The 22,668-nt window shown below is 41.3% G+C and overlaps 1 protein-coding gene and 1 gene segment (V, D, J or C); both read right to left on the bottom strand.

The window, feature by feature from the left end:
- LOC105525106 overlaps positions 1-14,242 on the bottom strand; it is a 46,478-nt gene extending 32,236 nt beyond the window's left edge. Inside the window, exons 1-2 of the mRNA XM_011960623.1 lie at positions 14,149-14,242; positions 13,742-14,065 (exon numbers count right to left, since the gene is read on the bottom strand). Of these exons, the coding sequence (XP_011816013.1) occupies positions 13,742-14,065; positions 14,149-14,215 (391 nt within the window). The 5' untranslated portion in view covers positions 14,216-14,242. The remainder of the gene's footprint in view (positions 1-13,741; positions 14,066-14,148) is intronic.
- Positions 14,243-16,947: 2,705 nt separating this feature from the next.
- On the bottom strand, positions 16,948-17,409 carry LOC105525102. The segment is given in 2 exon segments: positions 16,948-17,285; positions 17,370-17,409. Coding segments are annotated over 2 exon segments (378 nt in total).
- Positions 17,410-22,668: the final 5,259 nt, after the last annotated feature.

Genomic DNA, 22,668 nt, shown 5'->3' with positions numbered 1-22,668 from the left:
TAAGATTCTCATGTTCTTATGTGAATGAGGCATGCCTTGATTTCAACGGTTCATTGTCTTTTGCTACATTAATATTTCTCAAATTGTTTAACAATGCACCAAATAATGGATACTTGATATGTTGACTCAGTTTCTGAATTTTATTTAGAAATTAGATACTAAGGATTGTAATGTAAAAATTGAGAAATTAATCTTATTCTGACCTCTTTAACAAAAACCATGAATAACTACAAAAATAAACTCTTCAACATATCTGAGTTGATGTCACAGAGAAAAAAAATCCCTGTATTCTGAGAAAATAGGGACCTGCAGAGAGAACTAGGGTCCATTTATTAGCGTGACTGGGGCAGGTATTACTCACGGCATGGTGTTGAAGGAAGAAAAAGCTAACCTGGAAATGTTTCATGAGTTGTTGAGGACGTGTGTGCTCATGGTGAGGGTGTGAAACTCCCGGCATTTGCAGGCTTTTCCTACAGAATTGGGGAAATCCCCAGACAACTCACCCACCTGCTGTCCTGTGGTGTTGACTGGGGAGGAAGAAGAGCAGCTCTGTTCAATGCTGAATCTCCCTTCACTATATGTGAGAGACATTTATTAAATCTTGTGTCCTTCAGGCACTGGTAGAATCAACTAGAACATAAGGAAACAGAGGAAACCAAGGAAACTCTACCCAGAAACACCTCCCATCTCTTTCCTGAGGAATGAAATCCTGAATCTGTCATGTAAGGACAGTGGGTCAGAAGCTGAGGACGCTGATGAAAATCCACTGTGACTGGGAAGAGACACTCTGACACTGGGGAAGCGAAGGAACAGAAACACTTATAAGGCCATGCTTCAGAGCCAGTCACACCACCCATAGCTAAGAAGGAGTCTTAGTCAGAAGGTTGGAGAACGTGCCCCTGTGTCCAAGCCCCTTCACCACACAAACAATCACCAAGTAAAAGTGTCAGCAGGATGCACCTGCCACAGCTGAAAGAGGCTCTCTGGGGGGAATGAAATGTGAAAACTCAAAGCCAAACAGGGACACAAAATCAGGTATTGCTGGAGAAACCTGAATATTTTGTGAACAGGAGAAGCTGACTTCAACTGTGATAGCCATTGCAACCACACACTTGAAATCCAACCCTGAGTAGACTCACAGAAACGTGGTTAATAAAGGCCCAACAGAATGTAATATGTGATCATCTCCTGGAAGAAAAAAATAAATGCAAGAAAATAAATTACAAGCGAAATGTAAACTGAAATTGTACATGCATTTCATTTTTATAAAAACGTGAAAGCAAATAAAATTATGTCATTAAAAAAAATCCTGAGACAATTTGTCAGCAGATTCATGTTTCAGGGCATATGTTAGCAAAGTTTCTCTGTGAGTAGCCATGTGATATGCACCCAAAACATAGATCTATACAAAGAAATTAAGATTGTAAAAAAAGGGAAAATCAAGATGAAGTGCAGTTATTATCTTTGTAATTGCTATAACATATAACTATATAAAGCGATAAAAATATATATTATATTTTATATGTAAGTGCCAACTGACAGTAAAGAAGAAGGAGTGGTGAGAAGGAGGAATTCAAAGCACACAGTTACACTATCTCTGTACTTTAGATCAAGGCCACCACAGTATCTGCATTAGCATCTAATTCCATACAATTCTTATTGTAAACCTTATGGCAGCCAATATAACATTTATAAAATGTGAATTAGATAATATTTTAATAGAGAAATAAACATCATTATGAAATGCTAATTTAAACACAAAATAACAGAAAAATAATATTAATTTTAAAATAGAATTTATTGTACTTGATTTAAAAAGGCACGGCCCAACTATTAGCTACGTACAAGGAAGTTACGGTACATATCTACAAATAGAAAAGATAAAGATGGTAAATGATGGATGATGAAAATATGAACCAAAAGAAAGTTATAGTTGCTGTGTAAATTTCAGACAAAGTAGATATCAAAAAAGATTTTCAGGACTTAACAGGGATGTTACATAAGATAAAGTGACCAGTTTTGTAAAAAGATGCCAAACAAGACTTAACAAATATATAATAGATGAAGAATGCCCCATTCATTGTGATTTACAGAACAAACGTGATTAAGGAAGCAAAGATGTCAGTGAGACCATGCACTTAAGAGTGCCCTGGGGATGGAGAAGCTCCTTTGTCGTCATGGAGGGCACCACTGGGAACTTCCTCTTGAATTTCTCCCTGTTGCTGCTCACAACAGCCCCAGTCCTGGAGGCTGATGAACCACGATTATGCTGCAATCAGTGAAGGTGAATCCAGAGGTTTTGCAGGAGGGGCTTAGTGAACCACTGGGCTGTACAATATTTCCCCCTCATACTCCACCAGTGAACTTCAAACAGGAATTCTGCAAACACAGATGGAACAGACTGAGAACAACCCCATGTGGAGCAGCCGCAGCTGGACCTGATTCACAAGGGACACTAATACTGAGGATGATGAGAAAGGAAGCCCAGATCAGTGCAGACCCCACGGTGCGGACACTGAGGAAGGGCACAGACATGGGGTGGCTCCTCACCAGGGCCTGAAGGAACAGGGAACGAACTGCCTTTCATAAGGAGGGGAGGGGACACATTTCCAGGTCTTTCTTTTTGTGGTCATAGGTGCACCGCTCAGCATTGCTCATCCATCCTCTGTGTCTCCATTTCAGGGAGGGCAAAGGCAAAGGATTCCTGGGTCTGGATGCACAGGGTGAATCTGCCTATTACAGTTTCTTATTCTCTAATGTGGACACTGTTCAGGTATGTTCATAGTAGCAAACAATTTCGACAAATATGTCCAGTAAGAACACAATATATGCATTTCCAAAGAAAATGGACATCTGTCTGTAATCAGTGCATTTAGAGCTGCAAACCACTGTTCCTGACAATGAGGCAAAGTTAAGTTACAACAAAAAAAATGCAGATCTACACCTTGTCAGGGCTGGGGTTTATAATTGCCATCATCTTTTCCGCAAGACAGTTCAACATTGGATATATGTGCTTGTGTCAGGAAACAGTCAATGTGGAAACGTGTGCACTTATCTGAGTGAAGAGTTCACAAGGAGACATGTTTGTTTGTCTGAGACAAGAGTCCACATGAGGAAATGTCTGTTTTCTGAGGAAAGAGCAAATGTAAGGACATACGTGGTGGTCTGAGGAAGGAGTCCACGTGGGGACCTGTGTGTTTGTCTGAGGGAAGAATCCACATGAGGAAAGGTGTGTTTGTCTGACAGAAGAGCCCACATGGTGACAGGTGTGTGTACAAATCTGAGAGTAAATGCCCATTCAGGAACAGTGCCTGCCTGAACTGAGCTGAAGTTTGGGAAAATCTTTCTCAACCAATGAAAGAAAATAATCCTGTGGGTTATTTTCTTGCCGGGAAGAAAAAACCTGGGTCAAGTAGATAATTGATTTTTTAAATAAAATGTCTTTAATGAATGGAAACATGATATATGTAAATGTAGAAAATTACTTCGATCTCTGTTGCATGCGTCTCATGACATCCCTACAATCACCAAAAAAATTATTAGATAATTTTATACAATGTGTATTTGATTCCGGGGTTAACGAACTTTTGAAATTGTATTTATTTAGATTTATATTTTCCATCACAAAATTGTGTGCTTAGACAAATTGTGTCATGTCTCAACCATTGCATATCAGTAAGGATAGTTTTAGTGTCGTTAATAGTGCCTTTCAAACTTATTTTATACCCACTCTCTAAATTCCTGGAATATCCTCTATACGTTTCCTTGACTACAGTTTTGGCTCTTACAGAATTTCAAATAAATCAGATTATACAGTGTCATTGAAATAACTTCCCTGAAGAACATGGGAAATGAAGTCGCTGACCTAAAGAACGTTGAAAATGAGGAAATTCTGTAAGTTTAAAGTGTAAAGAAATTACACATAAACACTCTATTCTAGTAGATAAACATGTTTCCCACAAGGGTACAGCTCTACATTTCTGATACTGCTGTGCATGTGTCCTGAAATTGTGCAGCTAAGTAATCAAATGGCATATGGTGGGATGGGGTTCCTCACTTTGCAGTGGGTGGTTATGGACAGTCAATAAAGGAGGGCTAGAAAGGTCCATGTGGTAGCATAGTTGGGTGAGAGGCCAGTGTGTTCTCATTTGTAATGCAATAAAGTTACAGAAGATTAGATACATAAACGTTTCGATGTGTCCACAAATATGGGTTCATATAAACATGCCCATTTACTAGGTCAGTTGGTTGAAAGGTCCTAGGAGTACTTATACCACATTAACAACACACATACCCAGTATTACAATTTTTTATTTTAATACTATTCTTTCATATCAGAAACAAGCAGTCTTTAGAAAAATGACCGATTCTATGTTAGAAAAAGGTAATATAGAAAACGTGCTTAGAATGTATTGTAATGCCAGGACACGGGGAAGTGTTCAAAAACAAAAGCTTGAGGTGTGCTGTAAGGATGCAGGATCCAAAATAAATTAGCTCCCAGCACCTAATAAAGCTGTGATGATTTGAACAATAAAATGAATACTGTAGCATGGATCTTCTTCAGAGAATGAAATAGACATCCATACACCAATACAGATATTAATGGATGACTAAATAGAGCAATAATGGCAAGAAGAACACATCTCCTTACAGAAGCATTCCAAATATCTCAGGTGGAGAGTCCTCCGATCAAGTAGGTGAAGCTTAAACACTCATGAGTTGATTGTGTCCTGAGATTAGAGACATGGAAAAAAATAATCACTATTAGTGTATTTTATAATGAGATTTCAGATATAATGCCAAAGCCATTATCTATGGATGAATAAATGTTTTATGTTTTTTTTTTATCTAAATGTGTGCAAACACACACACACACACATTTTTCTGCAATGATCACTGATAAGGGAGTAATAGATAGCCACAGACTTTGAGAAAATAATTCCAAGTCACATATTTGTTAAATGAATTCTTTTAATTCGTTAAATCACTTTTATAGTCAGTATGCAAGTAAACTTACAACTTATCAAAAGAAATGCAATTAAAAATTAACCAACTATCAGGAGAGGCATCTTACCAACAATATATTTATTAGGAACATGTGCATTTAAATAAAAATTAGATACCATTACTTGCCTATTAGCATGGTTAAAATACCCAATTCCCATAATGACAAATGGCAATATGAATGTGGGAAATCAAGGACTATCATGAATTGATGGTGGGAATTCAAAATGCTACATGCACAAAATGAGAATTTTTAGCATTTTTAAAATAGAGATAAAAGTAAACTTAAAATGCGAACTTGTGTTTGCGTCCTAGAATATTTACAACACTGATTCAGAAACTCATGTTTACAAAGATTTGTTCAGAGGAAGTTCTTTATCAGATTTGTTAATTTGATTCATTCTCGAATCCCTGAAATTCTCTTACAAAATAAATGCTGTGTGAACAATCTCTCAAATAATTAAAATTTTTCAACTACACATTTATATTTTTCCTTTTCTTAATGACTTAATGCCATTTTCTAAGAAAGTCTTCAATCTAATAATCTTTGTCATCTCCTCCATGCCAGCACAGCTGCCTCCTCCCTGGGGTTTCTGACACTCTCAGGATATGGGTTCTCACATTGTGTGTCTCGCGCAGTAAAACACGGCTGTGTCCTCAGATCTCAGGCTGCTCAGCTCCATGTAGGCTGTGCTCATGGACACATCCCTGGTGATGGTGACTCGGCCCTGGAACTTCTGCGCATAGTTTGTGTTACCATTTCCAAGGTAGACCCATCCTATCCACTCAAGTCCTTGTCCAGGGGCCTATCGCACCCATTGCATAAAGTAGCTGGTGAAGGTGTATCCAGAAGCCTTGCAGGAGACCTTCACTGAGGACCCAGGCTTCTTCATCTCAGCCCCAGACTGCACCAGCTGCACCTGGGAATGGGCACCTGTGGGGAGGACGCAGGAGCTGATGAAAGCCCACTTACCTGGACTCAATCCCGTCCTCATCACCGGGACTTGGCAGCCTCTTACCTGCTGCTGCTGCCACCAGAAAGAGGATCCTCCAAATCCAGTCCGTGATGAGGAGCTGCGCTGCCTGGGGCTTCTCTAGCTGAGGGATGTGGTTTCCGGGTGATGCTCTCAGGGCTGAGACATATCCATATTTACCTCAGTGGATCTCAGGTTATTTGCATATTCATGAGTCAGAGCATTTCATAGCTCAAGACCCTGATTCAGGATAAGAAAGGTAAAGTAAATGACACATCAGCCTTACAAGAGTGGGATGCTGATGCTCCAAGCCCTAATCCTCCTTGAGGAAATGCAGACTCTGCTCCATTTACAAACTTCTGATGTCCAGACATCCTTTCACTGAAGACCAAGCCCCCAGAGGACATGCTCCTCACTGTGAACCCATATTTGATTAGCGTAGAGACCGCCTGGATGATTTCTGGAACCATCACTCTCCATGACACTGAGAAGGTGCCTTGACCTCATCCTAGTCCCATCAGGCACCAGCACAGCTCACTGGTCACTCTGAGAAAGTGACAGCTGATGTCCCACGTGAGTGTCCAGCAGGTCCCCCTGAGATCATCTGGGCGCTCCTGAGACAGTGTCTCCAGCACCTGCCTGGCTTCCTGATCCTCCATGATCTTCACTAGAAACACTCTTGGTTTACAGATTTGCCCTGTGATGCATAGTTAGAGCTGATTTTCTTATCTCACAGACAATAGGAATCAGAAGATGTAAGAGAAGTTTGGGGTTCCTGATGAACTCACTGCTCCCGAAATAATCGTAAAGGAATTTGTGTTTTGGATAAGTTTGGGTTTTATTTCCTACTCCATTTAATAGAATTTCATAAACTGTTTACATCCTTTCAGGTCATATCCATAGATCCTCATCTTTCCGTATTGATTTCTGACTCACTGGGTCTGTGCACCTGCCACACTCTCAGATCCATCACTGTCCTGTCACTCACACAATGTAGACAACATTACTTAACACTAAAGTCTGAATTGTTTATTCGTAGGAATATACAGACTCCCAGAATCCTGTGTCCTTTCAATTAGTAAAACCATTCCTATCCATTATATCCTCACTATTAAGATATTTACAGTCCTAGAAACCCACTTTGAAAAATAGTTCTGGTTGCCTTATGGTATATGAATGCTTCTGATGTAACAGGACATTTAAAGGCATATCCACTACTTCATGAACACTTAGTTGTTTTGTTGTTGACAAAGGAAGACACAGGCACTGAGAGGAAACTTCGTCCCCAGCCTCCTGTGCACCTGCTCCGGGGCTGGAACCTGGGCTGGGGGGCTCCTGAGTGTCCCCTCCAGCCCAGCCCTTGCCTTGCGAGGAAGCTCCTGTGGGGCTCACAAAGCGTTTTCCCTCAGCTTCCCTAGACTAACATGAAATGGCTTTGTCCTGGCTTAGAATAATCCTTCAGTGACAGCATACGCTGCCGACACCATCTCTTGAAACAACTGATTGGTCTTACTAAACCTAATGAACTCTACAGGCAGACTCAAAGCAAGGATTCTATGACCCAGGAGGGAGCCCCGTCTCTAGGCTCCAGATGCACCGAATCAGTGGAAAATGAATCCAAAACCTTACAAGAGATTTGGGTGTGCCTTGTTCCCTGCAGCTGAATGTTGCATCTGAGATTTCCAGCAGGTGCAGATGCTTTCAGATGAGAGCACACTTCATATCCAATATTCCAATAACACACGTTTTCCCTTCTTCCTAGTGCCTCGCCTGCAGAAAGTGCCTCCTACTCTGACACTAGGCCCAGTATCTGACTTTCTTCTCCTAGAGATCCAAAGGCAACAGGATCCAAGTGAAGACTTGGGAAGTGCATGCCGGTTGTTATTTTCTTTGTCTCAGCTAAGAACCTTGAAAAGCCTTCATGATAAAAGAAGCTGAGGTGAATGAAGGAGTTTCCAAGACCTTGTTTTTAAAAATCTCGAAGTCAGAGGCTTCATATTGCTCCACTGTCCTTGTCTAACTCTCTGTCATTTTTTTCTAAGTTTCTGTATGTTCTCCTCTGAGTCTGTGCATTGCCACACTCTCATCTTTAATCCAGAGCCATCATCCTGGTTAGAATGAATTGTGCAGTGCAGGTCGGCACTGTCTGTTCTTACAGTGGAAACCTAGAGACTTGATCACCTTCCTCTTCTGGGCTGTGACCTTGACCAGGCGTCTCTAGGGGAAAAGCTGAATTTTCTTCTTTACTCCTTTTTGTGGTTTCATTTTCCCTGGACTATTTGCTTACATCTTACCCTATTGGCTAACATTACTCATTTGTATAATAATCGAGGAATCGGGGAGGGATCTGGAATGGGCAGATTTGTCTTCCCCTCACATAGCATAAGGATCTGGAAAAGTTCTTCCCTGTAGGATCTTTTGGAGAAGGCTCCTGGTATGTGTTTCAGTAATTAAACTTCCCTAATTCTGACCCATAGGAGATGTATTTGGATTGTATTTTTTAGAATCTGGAGATTTCTGGAGGAAAATTCCAGAAGGCTGAGGATTGTGTGGCCCTCTGGAACTGTCATTTCACCCTAGTCCACATCTGTCTTGCAGGCCTCTATAGTGCTTACCATGTAAGTGCCTTCAACAGCCCGTGGTCTCTGCAGCTTCAGTTCCAGTTAAGCACGTGTCAACTGCCATTCTGGACATGCCCAACTGTCCAGTTTTTGGAGTGGTCATTATAAAAATGGAACTTCATTAATCTGATGGATTCTAAAAGGTATTGAAGATCAGATTGCGCAGATGCCTCTTGACATAAGAATGAGGCGATGACTGTTGTAATCTTTACATTTTGGAGCAAAGCCCAAAAGTACAACCAAAGGTCCTCTTCATGTGTTACTGGAGGCAGGATTCTAATCTGATTACATAGATGGAGCACCTGGTCTCATATAAGTGAACAGGCAGGAAAACAGAGAAAGGACATGGCACAGCAGTTATGAAAAAGTCTCAGCAATTTTAATTTTCTTCTGAGGAAGCTGAAATTGTGCAAGTAAAACAGTGTGACTGGTCATGTCTCAGGTGATGTTGTGTTCTGAAAAGTGTCTCCAATCCTGGGCTGGATTCAATAGGTGCACTCAGGCCCCCAAACCTGAAATAGTGACTCTTATTCCTTAAACACAAGATATTCCAATGAGAAAGCTGTTCTCAAGTGAGCTGCTGTGCAGGGAGGAGGAGATGGAGGTGTCCTTGGCTTCCCAGAATTGCTGAAGCTTGAAGACCAAGGCCACCTCTGAGAGGCAGAGATCCACCTATGTGTACATCACATCAACTCTGTCTTCAGGAATCTTAGACTGTATGGGAGGATAAGAAACGTGATTTATTCCTTTCTGCTAATGCAGTGTGCATCAGAGAAAAAAAATTGAAAATTTTATAAATATTTTTCCATATTGGGGAAAGAACATGTATAAATCATGGCAATACAAGTGCTCACTTTAGAGCCTGCAGAAGGAGCAAGTGCACAACCGAGAGAAGGAAGCGCCCTGCCCCAGGAAGCAGGTGCCCTAACATCATCCCCTGAGAACTGCCCTGTAGATGCCATGTGTCAGTGGAACCTGGGCTCGCGTCTGGGGTCTTGTGCGTAGTGTGGAGAGCAGAGCACGGCTCCATTCCCCCTCACTGTGTGACCTAGGATGTGGCCTCTTCCTCTGAGCTTCATTCTAATAAGGTGTTAATATAAAATAGCAGCAGTAACTTTATCTGTAACCTTTCAGTTAGGACCTAGTGTTGTTCAGCATTGTTATCACTATTGTTGTCCAAACCCTTAAATATTATAAAAATACCTGTGTGACCCCTCATCTCAGACTTCAGGTGACCACATTGCAGAGAAGACAACTGCTTTGTTTCTGTCATGAACATCGGATTAGAACGGGAAAGTATGTGCACCTTGCTATAGAATTTATCTTAATTATGTTAGAATGGATGAAATTAGAATTAGTAATTGACACTTAGAAATTTAGCTGAGGGGAGATCTAAGCAAACTCTCAATGGTGTGTCTTCGTTTCTCCTTGCTTATTACAGATCATGTGAGAAGAGGCAGGCAAGTTAAAGAGGAAATGATTGACCAATGGGGAATCAGGTATTTTCTAAATAAAGGGGTTTTTCACATCTTCTGGAAACCACATCAAATTAAATAAATAAAGAACTATAAGACACTTTTCTGCATTCTAGATACATGACTAATACAGACTTAGATTTAAATGCAAAAAGAGGTAACACAGAAAATGGAAATTCTGCAGCAGAGCATTTTGCCAAATAGGCAGCTTGAAATTAGTTTGTGATTTTAGCTAAATATTCAAAGAATAAACCCCAGATCCAAGTAAGAAATTATAAAATTTCAAGGTTTAATGACTGGTTGAGAGAAGCTTGAACTAACATTATTTTGATGAATCACACCTCAAAAATAAAACTGTGTCCAGTGGTCCAACTTTTCAAGGGGCTGCCTGAGTAAATAATTTCTACTTCCCCTACCTGTGAGTCCTGGCACAGTCTATCATCCTCTAAAACCTGGGGCCACTAAGAACAGTCAGAAGTCTAAATACATGAAGGTTTCAGAGACCCAAAATTACTGTCTCTGGGCTGATTGGTGAGGGTGATCTCTATGAGCCTCGTCTTGGAAGAGTGTATGGTGGCGTTTGTTGTAATGAACAGATAGCAACAAAGACAGTCAAGAAAAACGAAGAAGCAGGGGAACATGGTCCAAACAGAAGACCAACATAAAGGTCCAGAAACCAACGTCAATGAAAAGGAGGCATATGGATTACCTGGCAGAACATTTAAAGTAAATGTTAGAAACATGTTCAATGAGCTAGTGGCATCATGCGAGAACAGCGTGAGGATTTTAATAGAGATAAAACATTTAGAAGATGACTAAACAAAAATATTGATGCTGAAGAATACAATAAGTCAGCCAAAAATGTTAATAGAAGATTTTAGACCAGACTAGATCAAGTAATAGAAGAAACAGTAAACTCAAAGAAAGATCATTTGAAATAGTTGAGACAGAGAAGAAAAATTTAAAGGAAAGAAATAAAAAAGAGTTAAAGACTTATGAGTCAGGAAGCACACTGAAAACTAAATTATGCATTGAGGAGTTATGCAAAGATAAGACAAAAAGGGTAGTGAAGGAACAGGGTGTGTGTGTGTGTGTGTGTGTGTGTGTGTGTGTGTGTGTGTGTTAGAGAGAGACAGAGAGAGAGAGAGCGAGAGAGAGAGGTGGAAAGAATATTCAAGGAAGTAATAGCATGGAAATTTTCTAAATCTGGAAAAGCCAATATTCATCTACGTCCAAGAAGTTCTGTAAGTTTTAAATAAGGTAAACCAAATGAGAAAAATCAGAGATATTTGAAACCACATTGTTAAAAGGAAATGTTTTTGAAAACAGAAGGAAAAAGAGCAGATTTAGCAGATTTCTCAGCAGCAGGTTTTCAGTTTAGAATAGAGAGAAATTCTATTCCATGATGTATGGTTTAGTGATAGAGATTACTTCTGAGAAATGTGTTTCTAGTCCATGTCACCATTGTGCAAGCATCACAGGGAGAACTTACACAAACTTACAGGGAACACCCTACCACGCACAGGCTTTGTGGAATATCACAATGTTTCCGGACAACTAACCTGTGCAGAGTGTTACTGTACTGAACACTGCAGGGAACTGAAACGCCATGGTAAGTATCTCTCTATCTAAACACATGTAAATATGGAACATCTTCAGTGAAAATACGGTATTACAATGTTATGTGGCCACAAACATATATGTGGTCTATTGTTGACTGAAACATTCTTAGGTGGTCCACGACTGTATTCAAATTGCTGGGGGAAAAAGAATGAAAAACAAACAAAAGTCTGCCAAATAAGAAACTTTATCATGTAAATCATTTTATAAAATAAAGGACAGATAAGACCTTTCTCAGAGAAGCAAAAACTAAAGGAGTTCTTCACCACTGGACCTGCCTTAAATAACAGAGTCTCAACTAGGTCTGCAGAATAATACATAGTTGCATCAGCTCCATTCTCGCCTCTGCCATGTGACAGTTTTGTGTGAATTTTCTTTCTGCTCTCTCAGGATCTTTTTTCTCTCTCATCTTCTAACTCCATTCTCCTTTTAATTCTCAGTTCATTGAAATGATTCATATTTAGCTAAGAACACTGAAAACTTTGGAAAAATATTTCATCTTATGCCCAAGAAATTTAATTAACTGTCTTCATGGATGCCCATCTGTATTTTTCTTGTTTTCCTGTGGGATATGGCCCTTGTTTCTACTTCAGTCCAGTCCTTATTTCCATATGCACGAGGCATCCAACCATCACACACTCAGGACCATCTTGGAGGAAGGTACCCTACTATCTGCCTCATCAGCCTTCAGGTGCACAGTGGCCATTCCTTCAGCTGTTGTATGTGCTTTAGAGCTTTCCATTTAAAAGTGTATTTCACTATCCCACCAAATAAAGTTCCTGGACCTTAAAAAGTGATGTGGTGCTGGGGGCATTGACAGCCAAATTTCACTGAAAGTCTTTTCTGCCCTTGGTAATTGAGGAAGACTGGGAAGAAGGGAACAAAACTCAGACCTCATGTAGCTCCTCATTTGGCAACAGATTCAGTGCAAATTTAGAAAATTGAAGACATAGAGTAATGTTGGTGTGGTTTTCTGTGGTATACTAAGGAGAGAGCAGAAGATGGTCAGTGGTCAGTCTCCATCTAGCCGATACCCATTGTCCATTAGTTAGGTCCTAATAAAATATAAAAGACAGCTTTTGTAACAAAGCCCCAAGGGCTTCATTGAAACACTTTGCCCAGAAATTGATCGACAGGGCCATGACAAGTTTTTATACCACAGCTACTGTTTTTTGCCTACTTTATGTAGAAATCTGAGAGATGTGCCCAGCCTCAGGGGGGCTGATTCTCCATCCAGGGGACAGCGTTAACAGAGTTATGAGTTATGTGGTATTAGTCGGTCTGTGTCTTCATAAGAAGACAACATGGAGTGGGTGGCTTAAACAACAAATACTGATTTTCTTACAATTCTGAAGTCTGAATGCTGAAGATCAAGGTGCTGGCAGGGTTGGTTCTTGGTGCAGCTTCTTCCTGCCGTGCACTGGGGCACCTTCTAATACTCTGCGTCTCCACATGGCCTCTTCTCTGCGCGCACGTGAAAAGTGAGAGGTCTCTGGTGTCTCTACCTCTTCTTATAAAGACAGCACGTCTATTGCATTAGGTTCTCACACTTGTGACCACATTTAACGTTAATTGTATCCTTAAAATTCTAACATAGATCCATTAGATTTAAGGTTTCAGCATATGAATTTCAAAGAGAGCACAATTCAACTGACGACACAAATCAGGAGATGGTGAGAAGCATTAGAATATATTTTTTAATAAAGAAGGTAAAATGGGCCCTGCAGGAACTTGTAGGAAAGTTCCGAGTAATTGGTGAAATTTCAACCGTAAGAGGAAAATTTGTCTTCCTCCGTTCTTCCCTGACACAAGGATGTGAGGAAGAAGAACCACAGATAATAAAGAAAGAGGAGCCCTGGGGACAGCTGAGGTGCTGGTGAGGAGGGAGAGCACTGAGCTGATGAGGAAGCCCCGCCCTCCCTGCACCTGCTCCAGACCCGGCCTCCTGCTCTGTGGTCCCCGCGCGCCCCCTGCTGGTCCTGAGCGGCACCTGCGCCCGCCCCCTCCGCCTCCCTGCAGGGAGGTTTGTGTCTGGGCTCACACTCACCTCCCCTCACTGTGTCTCTCGCACAGTAATACATGGCCGTGTCCGTGTCGGTCACAGAGCTCAGCTTCAGGGAGAACTGGTTCTTGGACGTGTCTATTGAAATGGTGACTCGACTCTTGAGGGAGGGGTTGTAGTAGGTGCTCCCACTACTACCATAGATACGCGCAATCCACTCTAGCCCCTTCCCTGGGGGCTGGCGGATCCAGCTCCAGCCATAACCACTGCTGATGGAGTAACCAGAGACAGCGCAGGTGAGGGACAGGGTCTCCGAAGGCTTCACCAGTCCTGGGCCCGACTCCTGCAGCTGCACCTGGGACAGGACCCCTGTGAACAGAGAGAGCCACAGTGAGCCCTGGGATCAGAGACAGCCTCCCATATCGTCATATCTGCATCCCCGAGACACTTACATCTGGGAGCCGCCACCAGGAGGAGGAAGAACCACAGGTGCTTCATGTTCTTACACAGGATGTCCATGACTCTCAGAGAGCATTTCCCATGTGAGCAGGACTCTGAATTTAAGGAAATGTGTGGTGGTTTCCTGTGGGTGCTTAAGTGAGGATTTGCATGTGGGTGGTGCCTTTGTATGGAGAGGTGAAAAGGGATGAGGGAGGCCCCAGTCTTTGGGGCTCACCCTGAGAGGAGGATGCTGGCTGTGCCCTCTGAGAACTCGGTTCTCTTCCTGGGGCCTCCCCTCACCAAGCCCAGAGTTCTCTTCTTCCAGGCAGGGAGATGTGAGATGTGCTGAAGGAGCTGGTCTGGGAGATGAGTGTGATCATGGATCAAGGATGGATTTTGGAACAGGTTCAATGCTGTTCTACCCGCGAAGATTCATATGAAACCAACCAAACATCCAGGTTATCTAAATTGTCAAATCTCTATTCAAAAACATTAGGGCAGCAGCTAAATATATTCGTCACAGTGAATTTATATAAACCTACATCCATGCAATGTTTATTGTAATTCAGAATATCCATCGTGGTTGGAATATATCTGTCCCAGAGAGTGCGTCATAAAAAAAAAAAGTCTCACACCTTCCCTTTTGTGACTGTTTGAAATTTGGGATTCTGTCTGCAATCTCAGGAGAAGGTAGTGGGATGTATGTCCAACTGTCTCAATGTGTGATGCTGAGAATGTGGCCTGACCTTTAAACACTTCTGTATGAATAGATGCAGATTGGGGATCACAGTGACAATTTCAGTCTAAAACTGTAATAGGTCAGCACAGGAGAATAGTCTCATCATGAAGATTAGTGCAATTGCCTTTCCTGGGAACAAGAGAGGACATCTGCAAACCCTCCCCTCTGAGAACACAAGGAACTCTGGTTCTTCCCTGACAGGTCACACTTCTAAAACATGGCTGGAAAATGGCAGTCAAGCCCAGAGTCCTCACCAACATATTTATCATTTCAGGTACACCTGTGTCTGAAAGACTTTCTCCTTCATTGAATTGCATGAACATACCTTAGAGTTTGCGGTATTGCAACTTGGGCATTTGACATTAGTGTGGTGAATTATATAATAAATAATCTATCTCCATGGATGTGGGTAACAGGAGAGTCATCAGAAGTTGGGTGTGTTTTAACATCAGGACAAACCTGGGTTCTCTTGTTAGGACTGAACAAGTGAGCTGACCTGTGGGACAACAGAGGGAAAGAGACAGAGCCAACATCCAGAGCCAGGTGAGCTCCTGACCTACCAGGTGGTCTCTGGACATCTTGTTTAAACAGATCCAGAAAGACCTTCCTCACCTTCAGGAGAATTATGGACACTGAGGGAAATTGAGATAAATTTTTATTTACAGAGAATAATTCATAGGCTTGTAGACATCTATGTGGGTGTGTACAGGATTGCTAGGATATGCTCATACACAGAACAGAAGAAATAATTCTATTTCATGGAAAGAAAATCAAAGAGCTTCTGAATTGGTAGGTATTCTTTGCCACAAATGTGTCAGGTCACTAGATCATGTTATGATGCTGGAGGTAACACTTCCCAACCTTGTTCTGGAGACAAAATGCAAAAGAGTAAAGATTCAAGTGAGATTCCTTTGAAAAATACAAGTAATGAACAGACCAAAACAAACGAACCATTATGTAAGGAGTGCTAATGAAATGAAACAATAAATTCCATGTTGAGGTGACAGAGAAGTTCCATCTGACAGCTTATTTTCACCTTTATGGTTACCGAGTGCCCACTGCAGCCCAGCTCCCACCCTGAAGGGAGGTTTCTGTCTGAGCTCTGTGAGTGAGCTGAAGTCATTGTGAGCCATTCAGAAAAGTAGTTGATCCTACTTCTTCAAACGGGAATTTAAACCATCAACTCTTCACCTTACCCAGTCTATTTTTGTAATTGTGCATGACGCTTGGGAATGCCCTCACCATTTCTTTCATAATGGGAGTTGACTGTGTCATGAAGGTAACAGGAAGATGTGTAAATTTAAAGTCTGGGTACATAAACTGCCGAATTATCAAAGCCTGGAGCCAATCACATTCTATCATCTTGCTTAATTAGTTGTGAATTTGTTTTCAGTTGTTTAGATCAAGTTCCCATTACTCACTTTCTGCTAAAATAGTCACATACGATAATCTTGAGATATTAAAATGAAAAAAATAACTAATTTCAAAATGAACACAACTTCCAGGAGAGATGAAAATTCCTTTGTGGTGAAGAGTGTGAAGGGTGGAGACATGGTTGAATACTGAGATTGTGTTCACAATTGTATTATTTTAATTCCGGAACTTCTGTACATCCCTTATATTTATTAGACACTCCCATTGAGAACCTTGATGTAACGTAATTACTTGATGGGTCACACAAAAGCAATGAAGCTGAAGGTTATTGAGCAGGAGTTGCTATTACAACTTTAGCTTTCCTTTAGAACACATTTCTCTACCTGATGTGAAATTAGCCCAGGTGCACTGAAGAGCGCTTGACAGTTAACCAAAGACCAGGAAATGGGCACTCGTGTGTGTGGAGCAGGGCATGGCCTGGGATGCTTTGCAAACAAAGTGGCTTCTCACATCTTCTGGAAAACCCATCAAAATGGGCAAGTTAGGGATCTGTTAGGAGCACCCGTCTATCCCACATTCATGGCTAACATAAAAGTGGAAGTTGATGCAAAATGAGATCATATGGAAGATAAAGAAACTGCTGCACCACTGCCTCAGCTCAGCACAGCTACCTCTTCCCTCAGGGCTTCTGAGTTTCTCAGGATGTGGGTTTCCACACTGTGTCTCTCGTACAGTAACGCACGGCCGTGTCCTTAGCGTTTAGGCTGCTGATCTGCAGATGTGCTGTGCTGACAGAGGTGTCCATGGAGAAGACAAACCGTCCTGTTTGGCCCTGGGCATACATTGGGTTCCCAGTGTTGGTGTTCATCCATCCCATCCACTCAAGCCCTTCTCCAGGCACCTGTCTCACCCAATTCATACCATAGGTGGTAAAGCCATAACCAGAAGCCTTGCAGAAGACCTTCACTGAGGCCACAGGCTGCTTCACCTCAGGCCCAAACTGCACCAGCTGCACCTGGGAGTGGGCACCGGTAGAGAGGAGACAGGATTGCGTGAAGTCTCACTTGACTGGCCTGATTTCTCTCTCAGCCCTGGGACTGGGGAGCCCCTTAACTTTTGCTGCTGCCACCAAGAAGAGGATCCTGTAGGTCCTGTCCATGGTGAGGAGCTGTGCTGTTGGGTGGGTTGTGGTCCCGAGGAGGGGTGTGGTTGTTGGGTGATGCTCTCAGGGCACAGAGTTATCTGTATTCACCTCAGTGATTTGCATATTCTTGAAGGATGCTATTGAATAGCCCAATTCCTGACCCAGTGTGAGAAGGAGTGAATACATGACACAGGGACAACACAATTGTAGAAGCTGAGGGTTCAAGCCATAATCCTGTTAGAGGCCATGGTAATTATTCCTAGTGACATGGAAATAGCTGGCAGCCCTCAATTCTGGTAATTCCTTTGGTTCACCTGAGTGTCTACAAGAATCCGATGAACCTCAGGAGTCTTCTTCATGGATGATTCTGAAGATTGTCAATCAACTCAGTGCTACAGACAGGCAGCTAATGGAGGATTCTCAGTCCACTGATACGCTGGGCCAGAAACTTAGGAAACATCCAAGAATGAAACATTTTTGTCACTGCCAATCAATATTAAATTCAAGAGTCAGGATTTTCGGTAAACTGGAGCGTAAAATTTTCATGATTCTTGACAATGGGGTCTCAAACTTCATGGTATGCGGAAGAAATGAGCTTATCATGGTTAGACAGAAGCTTCTTTTCCTAGGACGTTAGTCTTTCAAACTAAAGCAACAGAGAAGTGGTTTCCTGAGATCTTGTGAACTCCAGCCATGAAACTCCAAAAAATCTCCAATTTTTTGGTTCATGTCTTACAACTTAAGAAGCAACGAAAAAATCTACAAAATTGGAAGCCTACTCAAACAGATAATTTTCCCTAATTGAAAAATAGACCAGTATTCATAAAGAGACACTTTTTCATGGGACCTACAACTTACACAGATTTCTGTGACCTGAAGAAATTTCCCTAAGAGAATCATCCTCTAGACATCTAGGTATTCAAAACACACTGTGTGTATTTGTGTATGATTAATCTGTACAAACCCTTGGCATATTAAACAAACCTCATATTAAACGTGATAACTTTATCCCTTTCTGTGAACTCACACTTTACTGGTTTCAAAAGTTCATCGCCCTTGTGATGCAGCAGTAGGTGCCTTTGAGAACGTGCTGATGCTTCAAGTGAACACATTCTAGATCCTCACTTGACTTCATGGTTTCATATTTAGAATTGGCAAGTCTGTGAATGAAAACCCACCATTTTTATCCAACTGAGTTTCATCTTATGATATCATTCTGAACCTTGCCAACAGCCTCCATCATGCATGCTCCAAATCTTTTGCTTTTAAGGGAACAAGGGAGCAAATTCATCCTACTTTAAGGTGAGAAACTTTCTTGACTTCTATCATATTTATTAGAAACTCTCATTGAGAGCCATAACTAAACATTATTTGTTTATGGATCATACCTCAAAACTGAAACTGTTTTTCCTAGTGGCTATATCACTCTATATTTTCACAACTATGGAAAGCATTATAAAGGCTGCAAATGAATTAAAACTAGAAATATTATATGATTAGAAATTCTGCTTCTAGAACTAAACCCAAAGCAGATGAACTTACCACCTTGTTAACATATCTGAATCCTATGTTTATTGAAACACTATTAATAACAACCAAGATATGGAAACAATCTGAGTGTCAGTAGATAGACAAATGGATAAAGACAATGTTGTATGTACACACAATAGAATACTATTTAATCTTATAAAAGAAGAAGATGCTGCCATTTCTAACAAGATGGATTGAATCCCATAACTACTAACAGGGCACACCATCCATTCTAGCTCCTTCCTAGGGGATGGCAGATCCTTATTCAGTAGTAAACACTTGCTGTGATGGGAAGGAGACTTTTATGAACTGTTGCATTTTTCAGCATAACACATCAATGTCTTAAAATATTCTGCCATGTCTGCATGTGATAAAGTGGAGTCTAATATTAGAGGTAAAATTAAAAGTGCAGGGGTCTTCTAGACACCAAGTCAGGATGATCATGGCTGTGTACTGAGGGTGTGGACCGTAGGTCATACATACTAGTTGGAGTGCTTTTGGCAAAATATGTTCCGGGGTAAAACTGTTTTGAACTGGCCAGAGAGTACACAGGTGAAGCAGACGGTCAGTGAAGGCACTAGCAGTCTGGGACTGACTCCTGTAGCTGCTGTTAGGACAGGACACTTAGAGATATAGAGATTCAGTCCCTGTCAGTCACGTGCTGTCACAACCATCCCTATAGGCCACGTCTGACATCTGAAACACTCAACTTGAGAGCAGTCACTGGGCAAAGGAGAAGACATAACAATGTCGTCTTCTTCATGAACACGACTCTGCATTCCTCTCAGATCTTCGCCTTTTCTAAGGAGAAAGTGATTAGCTTTTCCATTCCCAATGTTGACTCTATCTGAGAGGTTGAAGAAAAATCTTGATGTGGGACAGGTTTTTTTTTATAAGAGAGAGAGACTGGGGTCAGACTCTCCTGTATTTGAAAGTTTTATTGTTGTCTTTCTTTCTGGCTGAATTGAAGCACTGCCTTGCCAAAAACTACAGCCATTAAGGTTGATGAAAACTTTCTGATTCTGATATTTCATCTTGGGACATATGAAATTCTGATCAATTGACTCATTGCAAATCTCAAGAGAATAATTACAAAATGACTCTCTAACTCATGAGTATTACTCCAATACTAGGCTGTTCTTACTGCCAACAATCTTCTGGAAAGGTTGATGAAGAAATAAATAGTGAATTCAATTTTAAAGTTAAAATTATCAAAACTTCAGAAACCCCTGAAAACCCTTTGCCCAAGGTGCTGTCACTAGTGTGTGTGACCTCTGGTTCACTCCCTCAGGGACTCAGGCATAATTACCCTATGACTTAATATTTGAAAGTCTATGGATTATTTGTTTTACCTCCCGTATTAGACTCTGCTATGCTACATGCAGAACAACAAAATATTTTGAGGATTGATATTTGCTGTATTAGTCTGTTTTCACACTGCTAATAAAGACATACATGAGACTGGGTAATTTATAGAGGAAAAAGTTTAATGGACTTATAGTTACACATGGCTTGGGAGGCCTCAACATCGTGGTGGAAGGCAAGGAGGAGCAAGTCATGTCTTACATGGAGATGGCAGCAGACAAAGAGAGGGCAGGGAAACTCCCGTTTGTTAAAACCATCAGATCTCGTGAGAGACAGCTGCTATCACAAGAACAGCACAAGGAAGAACTCCCTCCATGATTTAATGACCTCCCACTGGGTTTCTCCCATGACACATGGAAATTGTGGGAGACACAATTCAAGATGAAATTTGAGCAGGAACACAAACCATATAGTTCCACCCCTGGCCCTTCTCAAATCTAATGTCCGTACATTTCAAAAACATTAATGACTTTACAACAGCCCCCTGAAGTCTTCACTCATTTGAGCCCTAACTCAAAAGTCCACAGCCCATGGTCTCTTCTGAGACAAAGCAAGTCCCTTCGATCTATGAGCCTGTAAAATAAAAAATAAGCCAGTTCCTTCCTAGATACAATGGTGGTTCAGGCATTGTGTAAATACAGCCATTCCAAATGGGAGAAATTGGTCCAAACTACAGGCCACATGCAAGTCTGAAATCGAGCTGGGCAGTCAAATCTTAAAATTCCAAATAATCTTCTTTCACTCCATGTCTCAAATCCAGGTTACCTGATGCAACAGGTGGGTTCCCATGGGCTTGGGCAGTTATGCCTTTGTGGCTTTTCAGGGCAATTTCACAGGCTGCCCTGGCCGCTTTCACGGGCTGGCCTTGAGTGTCTGTGGTTTTTCCATGCACATGGTGCAAGCTGTCAGTGGATCTACCATTCTGAGTTCTGGAGGACAGTGGCTTTCTTCTTACAGGCTCCACTATGTGGTAACCCAGTGGAGACTCTGCGTGGGATTTCTGACCCCACATTTCCCTGTCACACTGGCCCTAAAGGCACGTGCCACAACACCTAGTTAATTTTTCTATCTTTAGTAGAGATGGGGTTTTGCTCTGTTGGCAAGGCTGCTCTTGAACTCTTAACCTCAAGTCATCTACCTGCCTAAGCCTCCCAAAGTTCTGGGATTACAGGCTTGAGCCTCTGTGCCTGGTCAAGATTAATATAACTATGTAATTTAATGATGTATTTGAAAACTTCATGGTCATACAAACACACATACATACACAACAGCCCAGCAAGGACACGTACATGTGCCCTTGCCAAAGTGAATGTGTATCTAAAAACCAAAACAACACACCTATTTGTTTCATATTATTCTAATTATTTAATTGAATTTAAATTGTGTTTGCAGTTTGAGGTTGTAGTGCAAAATAATGCTTTTCTACATGTAAGTCTGCCTATTCCAATATTAAAAAGACAAAAAAGACAAATATATTTAAATACATGTTTGGTAAAAATGTATGTAAATGCCATTCTTGTCAAATATGTCACCTAAATGTGCAATGGAATTTATTTTAAATATCGTTCTTTTTTTTTATTATACTTTAAGTTCTAGGGTACATGTGCATAGCGTGCAGGTTTGTTACATATGTATACTTGTGCCATGTTGGTGTGCTGCATCCATTTTAAATTGAATAAGTAACAAGGTGTACATCACCTTTAAAATTGTATTACGTTATTTGTTGAATTTACATTTTTGTAGTTTTCAAAGTAGGCAGGAAAAATTGTTTCACTTGAAAAGTTTTGAAAGAAAACTTTTTTGGCATGAATATTCAATACAAACTCGAGTCTTTATTTGCCAGTATTCCTTTAAAATAGAGAAGATACAGCAAAATGAAACTGAACATAGCCCATGCTTTTCAGGACTCACTCACAACGCCAGTTACCTAGAGGGTGGCCTGGGAGAGTCCAAGCACATGGGGATTTAGATTTCATCATCAGTGCACTAGTGAGCCCCAGGGCTGAGCACACAGAGGCCAGCAGGAGCGGCAGAGCCCACTCGGTGGTACGTAGGGAAGGGAGAGGATGGGATGAAGGTGATGTCTGCAGGACCCTAGAAAAGGGTGAGGAGGGCAGAGAGTCTGCATGTAGATGTGCATATTCTAAGGAGAACTGTTATCCTCCTAAACTTGGTTGGCTTCAGTGATTATGAAGAGAAGGGATCTGATTCACCAGACTTGGAGGACACAAAGTAAAGGGACATTCTTTATCCTGCGTGGAGACTGAGGAAGAAAAAAGACTTTCAAAGAAAAAGGGAAGATAGAGAAATAGTCTGGAAAACAGTATACCCGAAGTGAACCAAAGAGGAGAACAAGAGCGTTTAAAGTGGTGTTTAATT

Source organism: Colobus angolensis, unplaced genomic scaffold (assembly GCF_000951035.1).
Source record: "Colobus angolensis palliatus isolate OR3802 unplaced genomic scaffold, Cang.pa_1.0 Scaffold519, whole genome shotgun sequence".
In the NCBI taxonomy this organism is placed as follows: domain Eukaryota; kingdom Metazoa; phylum Chordata; class Mammalia; order Primates; family Cercopithecidae; genus Colobus; species Colobus angolensis.
This window is presented reverse-complemented; position numbering and strand designations above follow the sequence as displayed.